The sequence below is a fragment of the Egretta garzetta genome, unplaced genomic scaffold (assembly GCF_000687185.1).
Source record: "Egretta garzetta isolate BGI_Z169 unplaced genomic scaffold, ASM68718v1 scaffold314, whole genome shotgun sequence".
Classification (NCBI taxonomy): domain Eukaryota; kingdom Metazoa; phylum Chordata; class Aves; order Pelecaniformes; family Ardeidae; genus Egretta; species Egretta garzetta.
In genome coordinates this window covers 2,130,630-2,139,666 of record NW_009259531.1, presented here as the reverse complement: position 1 = coordinate 2,139,666, position 9,037 = coordinate 2,130,630, and the positions used below count along the sequence as shown (strand labels likewise).

The 9,037-nt window shown below is 46.0% G+C and overlaps 1 protein-coding gene across 14 annotated transcripts in view; it reads left to right on the top strand.

The window, feature by feature from the left end:
• The window catches only part of LOC104125196 (AKT interacting protein), a 17,302-nt gene that overhangs the window by 7,094 nt on the left and 1,171 nt on the right, over window positions 1–9,037 (top strand). For 2 of the 14 annotated variants that reach the window (XM_035893156.1, XM_035893146.1), the window contains exons 9-10: window positions 2,207–8,291; window positions 8,651–9,022. In XM_035893156.1, the coding sequence (XP_035749049.1) occupies window positions 2,207–2,317 (111 nt within the window). In that variant the 3' untranslated portion in view covers window positions 2,318–8,291; window positions 8,651–9,022. Of the gene's footprint in view, window positions 1–2,018; window positions 2,134–2,206; window positions 8,292–8,650; window positions 9,031–9,037 lie in introns of those variants that run through there. The other 12 variants (XM_035893157.1, XM_035893148.1, XM_035893152.1 and 9 more) reach the window with 11 other exon arrangements.

The following is a 9,037-nucleotide window of genomic DNA, read 5'->3' as shown; positions in this document are numbered from 1 at the left end:
GAGCAACACTTTTGGTTTTGGGGGAGGGAGGTGTTTGGGGGTTTTGTTTTGGTTTTTAATTATTTCTTTGCACTTGACAAGAGCTGGCACACAGCGATTCTGAGTTTGCACCGAGTGGCCTGACAAGTCAATCCACTTGCAGTGCCTAGGGATTCTGAAATGGTGGCTGGTATCTTTGCTGGACTGGCAAGGAAATGCACTCTGAATGTTGTAGTTACTGACTCGGGCTCCTTGCACTAGAGCTGCACTGTGGCTTGTTGCTTTTTTTGTAGTTAAAAAATAAATTAGTGTTTTGTTTTTTTCTTTTGGTCAGTCCAAACTTCAGTTTTCCTCGCTGCAAGCTTTAACACATGTTCATGCATGTCTTCAGGCATGAATGAGATTTTTACATTGATCTTAATACAACACACTGCCTGTAAGCTCAGTGTAGTAGCGTTCCCAATTGCCAGAGTCACTGCAGGGCTTGAGGTGAGGTGGCCTTTCTCCGGCCTTAGAACACACAGGAAAATATTTTAATCAGATTCTGACTTCTTGGTGTTCTTATAAAAACTTCACAAATACTTTTGACTCTTCCCCCTCTGCCTTCTCCTTTGTTCTCCACCTCCTTCTTTCTTACCCTTTAAATCAAAGGCCGAAAGAGAAAGAACAGGTTGAGGTGCTTGGAATGGAAGGGATATGATGTTGTCTCAGAGACTAATAGCAAACATTATGCCAGTGATGACTTCCCTTTAGTCCTTTTTCTTTGGAGATGCATGTTAATTTCTTTTTAAGTGAAAGCTAACATCTTCAGTAACTATTGCCTGTATGGTACTTCATTTGCTGGAGTAGTTTGTGGATAGCAGGAAAATGGCCAGACTTCAGTGCCTTAGGAGGTTTGTTCCAAAATGTCAGAGTAGCTGAGACCGTTCTTTTCCTTCCCTCTAAAAGGAAGTTCCCTAACCGGGTATCCTGTCTTTCCTTTCTTCTGCAGCCCTGCATCCTTATTACTCTTGTAATTCCTGTGCCTTGGGAAACAGCTAGGCCATTCTAGAACTGTAGCCCGGGAAAGGCTGTGATGTCCCAGTTCCCTGCTGAGCGCGTGGCTTTTGTTAGATGATGTCCTGTGTGCAGCGTGTGATAGGCAGGTGCTACTCTGCCAGGCCCAAGCCTAACTGATCTCCCTTGTTGACTGTTGTCTGATGTGTTACGGCTATTCTGTCACACAGTGTCACTTTTTACACAAAACATGGGAGGTTGGGAAGAAGCGCAGGTTCAGTTTTCTTGCTGACTTCATTTACTTTGACAGGTAAAAGGCTTCCCACAGTATGGCAAAGTCTGCTTGCATAATTATCCCTTTCCAGAACTTGATGCGTCATTCCAGGTTTGATGTAGTTGGCATACAGATGATCTGAAGAGCCTATAGCAGTGTGGAGGCAGGGCTAGTTCCTGGTATGCAAAAAACCTGCAAGCTATTCTGTTTCTTTGACCTGCTAGAGTAGGTATCCAATTTACTAATCTTCTTCAGCAACTTGGTATCTATAGATGCTTGAAGTTGCACCTTTCTCCTTCAACTTGAAGCTGCAGGGTTTTTTTGTCTTCTAAATTGCAATAGTCAGTCTCAAATGTTTGTTGCATTGTGTTGGGTAGAAATAGTCCCTGTTCAAGCATTTAAGCATGATAAATGCTCAGGGAAGGGAAGGGCCATCTTTGGAAAGCATTAAGAAACTCCACGGTATAGCAAAGGTATCCCTTTGCTGTGTTAATCTGTGTTCAGAAGCCTTTGGTGGGGTGGAGTGCTCCTGACCACAGTGTGCCCAGCATCACAAGGCAGTAGCTACAGTCTGGGTTAGACGGAAATGTTTTGATTTGGATTGACGCTTCTTTCTGTAGAACCAAGAAATCTGGCAAATCACAGTGCAGTGGTGTTGGGCCATGGCCTTCAAGCAAGAGGCACTATTCAAAGAGTATCTGCTATTCTTTATGGTATGATGGGGTAGCAGTACATGAACTAAGTCATTAAAACTCTCCTGTAATGTCAGGGTGGTTCTACAGATGCCACACGCGTTCACAGAAATGAAACCAGTAGCCATTTTACTGTTCCTCTTTGAGGAGAGGAAACCATGCTAGCCTTTTCTGTGCTTGTATTTGCCAAAGGTAAAAGGGATGGGCAGGGACTTAGGAGGGTTTGGGGTATCTCTAATTCTGACTGCAACTTTCTTCTACCTAGAAGAAGCCGGACGATCAGCACTGCAAAAGCATGCATGTCTCTGGCCTGTCGTGGGTAAAGCCTGGCTCAGTTCAGCCTTTCAGCAAAGAAGAGAAGACGATGCCTACCTAGCTCTTCTGGACTCTGGTGCACAAAACACTTTCTGTGGGTGGAGGGAATGTAATGGATGGAGAAACAGCAAAGCAGCAGTTTCTTTCTTGACTACGGATTAGTAAAAACTGAGTGGTAGCAGTGACTCCAGTAAACCTGTTCAATGGATTACTGACTCTTAATGTTTTACATATGCATTAGGTTTTAAAGGCTTGCCTGGAGTTTGGAAGTCTCTCTTGAACACTGCAGTACTTCTACCTGAAGACTGTCTAGGGTGGGTAATTCCTCAGGGCTCTGAAATCCCTGGAGGTTTTGGGTTGGTTTTTAAGCTTTTATTTTTTCCCTCCAGGAATAGCAATTTTTTTAAAAAATCTTAAATTACTGGCAGAAATATTAGCATTGGAAATATGATGCCAGTGGTAAGCTGTGTTCATGTAAACTAATATAGCAGAGTTAAACACTATATTTAATGGTTTTAAATACTTTGGTTTCTATTGTAAATATATTAGGATTTGAAATTGTAAATAGACGGTTCATTGACTCCATTTAGCACTTTCAAGAGGTAAAGCTGGGGATGATGTATGATGTATTATTGATTTGTAAATGGATATTGTCACTAAAGCGCACATTAGTCTGACAGTGAAAGCAGAATGTCAGGCTTGTTAGACTTTTATTACGTAAACACTAAAATCAAAGCTTTTAATGGTGGTCTCTTGAGCTAATAAAATCTTAGATGGCTTTAGAATTCCCTAGGTGTCTAGGGGATTACTTAGGATAGCTTGACTAATGTGTGTTAATAGTGACACCTTAAAATAAAAAGAAACCATGATCTAGCTTTTGTCCCTCTGTTTGTCTATGCCGTAGACATTTAGCAAAGACTGGAACCGGAATGGAAGCACCCGGCTACATATGCACTTGCCTGCATATGCATTCAGGGTGCTAATGGGCTAGCAGGATGTACTGGAGACTGGATAAATACAGTTCTGTCCTGCATAGAGGAAAACCTTTCTAAAGCATGTGTGAGCTCAGGACAGAATCTTTTCACAAGGGTCTTCCTCCTTTGGCTCCTGATACCTCTGCTGATGGCATTAATGCAAACCCTGCGGTCTAGTAACAAGGGGTAGTGACTGTCAATGTAAACGTGATGTGGTGTTTGGGGAGAGTGGGGAGTGATGTGGTGTATAGTTTGGGTTTTGTGGGGTTTTTTTGTCTTTTGTTTTTCTCTGACAAGCTAAATCCACTTGTCATATAACAACCTTTCCCTGGTCAACTTCTTGGCTCTTAAGGAAATATAGACAAAGGCTTCACAGGTAATACGCTGTCGTATACCAAATGATTAATTTAATGTAGTGTTAAGGATAGTGGTTTTTACGCAGCACTTAACGTTGTATAAATTAAGTACTTATCTGTTTTAGGTAATGTTGAAATCTTAACGCATGAAGTTGCTTTAAACCTTCTAAAGCTTCTGGCTTTGAGATGAGCGGTTTCCTGGGGCTGCCTGGACTGTCTCTAGCACTGCTGGAATTCCTCTTTAGACAGAAGAATGCAGAGGGTATGCGGAGAGCAAGGATCCTCTTTAAGGTAGAGAAGGAAGTGCCTCCAAAGGTGCATTTCTTGGGGCTGCTCTTTCCTCTTTAAGTCCCCTCATCTTATAAAGGGTCTATTACAGGGCCTAGGTTCTCGATTAAATGCTAAAATGTTCTTTTTAAACCTTAGTATATCCATTTGTACTAAGTTTAATAAGAGAAAATATAATTTGGAGTGGCTTTTTCCTAAATAAATTTGAGATTAAAATAAGAGGAATTATAAGCCTAAATTACCAAGCGGGTGCTTCTGAACAGGGTATTTGCAACTGAACGATTGCCTTCAGCTTTCTGAAAGCTCTTGCGAACTCTGTATATGTGAGGCACGGGTCTGCGTAAACTGCAGGCTCTGGGCATGTCAATTAGTAAAGCAGATTTAAACATATAATGGCCTTAAATGCACTGTGGCTTTTTTTTTTTTTATTGTAAACTGTTGAAAGTGGTGGTTGAGTGCAGATCTTCTGAAAGGATATTTTTGCCAAGGTGACTCAATTGCTGGGTGAGATGTCTGTGACTTGGTATGGTTTTGTAGGGCAATTAACTCTGTAACTTGGCTTCTGCTATCTCCAGCACAAATCTGTCTCCTCTAGCTCGGAGCTCAGTCTGACTTTGTGAAGAAGGTGTGTTAAGGCAGTGGTATTTAAAAATGGATAGGGAAATACAGAGCAAATCTGCAGTCTTTAGTGGCTCCCTGAAGGTTGCTGCTGCTGTTACGCTTTCAGACAATTGCAAAGTCATTACTAGAATAATTCTCTGTATTTCCACTGACATCACTATTGCTGTGTCATCCCCAGAGAAGCTCATCACAATCAGTCTCGTGCTTTGATATATCGGTAACTAGAGTAAAGCCGACAGACTTGCTGTAGGATGTTTTGCTGTTTGAGTCTTGAAACAGTGGCTACTGTCAGGAGCAGCACTATCTCTGTTTCTACAGCAACACCAGAAACCAGTGCCAGCAAGGTAACATCAAACTGAACGTTGTCTTCGTGCTAGTAGTGGTGGCTTGTTGGAGTGAAACATTAAACTCCAAACCTTGAAATAAACCTACGCAAATAATGGATTTGAGATTTTTTTGTGGTGGTTTCTTTCTTCTCCCATTCCTACCCCTTGGGAAGGAAGGAGTGGGAGAAGGCTGAGGACTTGCAAGAACTTTGCTCTTACTCTTAAGTATTTTTTTTGAAACATGTTACATAAATAGACTGCGAAGTCCTGTCTTCAGATCAAGAACCTTGAGGAGAGTGAAAAATTCTGAATTGGCACTTAGGTTTGTGTATTCTTTCTTTGTGTACATTCTACCTCTTTATTTAAGGATGGTTTTTCTACCATTGTTTTTGCATTCTGTATCTTGCATGCTAAAGTTTGGTATTTTGTGAGAACAGGGTTTGGATGGCAGATGGCTGTAACCCTGTTACATTTTTTTTCCGTGCGTCAGTACAGCAAAAACCTGTGGATCTTGGAAGAAGGCAGGCGATTCTCACTGCTGTTCCTGTTGTCAGCTCCGTGACGGCATGTGCAGAACGGCTTTCTTTTCTTCCCTCTCTTCCTTACCCACCATGGAAAGCAGAAGAAAGCAGAAACCTTCTGGAGCAGTTGCTTAGTGCCACAGCTGCTTCTTGAAAAGCTAGTGAGTAACAGGGCTAGGGAGGGCGAGAGTGCGTGCGCCTGTGTGTACGTGCGTGCATGCGGTGTTCCTGCTGTGCGAGCAAAGGAGCGAATAACTGGGCACGTAGCACTTCTCTGCTCCAGTCCCTCCTGGCTCAGCGACATTTAGGAAGCGGCTGCCAGTGTAAAACAGGGGTTGGAAACTTAATTTTTCAGTCTTTCAAAGCAAGGAATGTCATTCTTGCCCTGTACTGCCAACCACAGAAGCTGTCTGGCCCACCTCCATCAGTGAGAGGGAGATCTGGCGGGCTGGGAGGCTGTTGCGTTGCCTGAGGTGGCACACGGGTGTGCGCTGGCAGCGCCTGTGCCATCTCCTGGGCAGGTGTGGCCGCATGAGGCTCTGCGCGACCCACGCGGCTCTGCAGGGAGTTCCGGGCTTCGTTTCCCAGCACGGATGTGGTCGCTTCTCCCTGGGATCTTCGCTGCAGAGATCGAAGACCATGTCCGCCCCTGGTGGAGAAGGGTGAGTGATCTCGCTGCTGATCCGCTCCTCTGGGAGGCGGGGGGGAGGGAGAGCGGGAGGCAGTAGTGGGGGAAGCGGAGTCTTGCTCAGCCTCCCTCCTCTCATACCAGAAAAAACGCTTGTAGGTAGTGCAGGGTAGGGCTGTAGCAGCGGCAGTAGCGTGGGACTTCGGTTGTTCCCTGACTCAGGTACTTCGGAAATACTTGGTAGAAGCCAGGGCCTTGAGTGCTTGTGCATATAGACTGGGGTTGCCCACGGGAACTGCCCGAGGCCCCTTTGTTCTCAAGGGTGCGCTTGGGTCGTTGGGCGCGTTTTGCTCTTTCTCGTGCTTGCAGGGTGCAGGGGGAGCGGCCTTTCTCTGCGTAGCTTGGGCAGCAGTTCCGCTGCTCTCACTCTGTTTTACATCCCTCCAATGCTTTTAGAGATCTTTCCTAATCTCCCTTACTTAGCGCTGTGCCTTGCAGCGGTTATTGCTAGGAAGGGTATGTGCAGGCAGCAGCTGACACCCAGCTTGCCCGGCCCTAGCACTGTCCTGCCCCGGGAAGGGGTGGACGTGTGGCACAGCACACAGAGGAGCGCTTGCAGCGGCCACAGCTGGTGGCTTGTGCTTAAATCAAACTATTTCTGGTGCCTGACAACTGCTTAACAACTAGCTTGCTACTTGGAGAACATTTCTTTTGTTGCTCTTGCCTCTTTTTTGCTTCTCGCGCAGCTGATTTGCTACTTTAAAAAAAAATAAAAAATCCTTCATAGGGTTTGTGGCTTTTGTTATTTGCATTCTAGGGAACAGATTTCTCATAATCCTAAATAGGCATTTCTCCAGTTTCACTCGTGTCAGGTGCCACTGGTCATTAACCTTTCGAGCAAGTACATGGCTTTTAGTCAGGCATGATGCCGCTACTGAGCAGCTGGCTTTCAGCAGTCCTTGCTGCCAGGGAGGTCTCTAGAATAGGGTGCGGCACAGCTGAAGGGGGCTGTCACACACGGCCTTGGGCTTGGGCGAGAATCAGCCAGCTCCCTCCTAACCCGGAGGGAAGGAAGAGGAGGTCGCTCTGTGCCGCTTCCCTTGGGCAGCTCCCTCTTCTAGTGGCATTCGGGCCCCCGCCAGCCTGTGTATTCCAGGCCTCTGGCAGATTATCAGGAATTGCAGGTGCCTTGGTATTGTCAAACGCCTGTTCTGAGTTTGCAGTAGGAGACAGAAATGGAGGAACTGGTCTGAAAGCCAAGCTGGTGTTGCCTGGGAAGCGGTGATGGGTTTTCTTTCGAGGAGAGCATGTGGGAAGAGTGTGTGAGGGCTAGCGCACAGGCCTGGCGCGTAGCGACTAAAATGCTGTGAATGTTAATTCTGTTGCCGCTGTGGTTTCTCTTACACTTCTATTGGGAAGGCTGACGTTGAAATCTAAGAGGTTCAGATTTAGCATTGGGGAAGCTGAGTTACAGGACTCTTGAAGCAGAAACTGGGCCTAGCGTTGTGACTGAGCGCGCCGTGCCAGCTGGGCAGGGAGGTGGAACCAGAGCGTTCAGCTGGAACGCGAGCGATCCTCTTCATTTATTTCTATGATTATTTGGAAGCCTTTGTAATAAATCACTGACTTGCAAATTTGCTAAGCCTCTTAGGTGAGGGACTTGCGTAGAAGTTTAATCCCTTCTAATCCTGGGCTGCTCTTTCACCTCTGCTGCAGCGGGGCGGGCGCAGGACTTCGCTCCCGGCGCTGGACAAAGCGGCGGCGCGGCGGTAGCCCCATGCGTGCCGACGCTGGGCGGGGAGCGTCAACTGTGGCGCAAATCCTGGTGACTGTTACCTAATGTCCGTTCAGAGACGCGGCTGCTGCCGGGTTATTTGCCCGATGCTTGCTGGGGTTTGGAAAACCCCACAGTTAACGATGAGGAAGAGCAATGAGAAGGCAGAACGATAGAGGGGTGTAGTAAAGACGATGGTTATTGGAGTGAGTTTTGTTTATCTTTGAGCTGTTACGGACTGCTGCCTAGGCTGGATCGCTCTGAGCTAAATCCATGCTAAGAGCAGTTTGCTGGAGAGAATAATTTTATTTCTTCAAAGAACACTGAATTTTGTTAAGTGTAGAGTGAAAAATCTGAATCTTTTTTTTTTTTTTTTTTTTTTCTTTTTAGATGGAGAAAGGGGTGTGAATACTGACTACATCATCTCTAATTGCATTTGCGTATTGAAGGAAGCTGTTCCAGGCGCAAGGTGGGCGGGTGAGTCCTGAAACGGTACCACTGGGATCAGGTCTCCTCCTGCATTTGGCCGTCATCGTTCCTGGTACAGGTATCCATCACTTAATGACAAACGCAACTGAAGTCCCTGCTGCCGCTTTGATGCAGCGGCATTTCGGGGTATTATCATCTTTGCAATGCTCGATTCTGTAAAGACGTTGTTGCCAGCGGAGGGTTTCAGAAAGGGATGGAAACAACAGGAGCCGATGGCGCGTAGAGCCAGGGCCCCTGGGTAAAATGCAGGGGAAAACCAGCCCCACCTTGCTGTGAAAGCGCCATACCTGGCTGCCCGTGGCCAAAACAGTTCTTAACAACTTAATTAAGAACTCTTAGAAATTTCCCTCATTTAGTTCAAACTTGAGTACCAAGGTTAGCGTGTGTTGAAATAATTCTGCTTTCACTGGATTAAAGCATGAGATCTTGTACTAAAAGCTCCTGCGAGGAAGGTACTGGCTTGCTTTTGTCCTGGGGTCCCCTGCCCCTGCGCGGCAACGGCAGCCCTGTGCCAGGCTCTCTGTTCGGAGTGAAGATGGCGATGGAATCCCGGCAAGAGGAAACCTTCTCTTTGTCCTGTGACTACTAAGTGCCACTGGTTTTTTCTTTTCTGTTTGTGTGTTTTTTCTTTTCTTAAAACCCCGTAATTGCACTGTTTGACTGCAGTTCTTGCGAGCTCGAGCGCATCGCGTGCCTTGCAGACCCCAGCTGTACGATTTCTGTTCCGTTTTCAGTGCAGACGGGTCACCCCTGGTGTTGGGCCATTGGTGCTTTTCTTCATACAAGAAGGTAAAATTGTGAGTT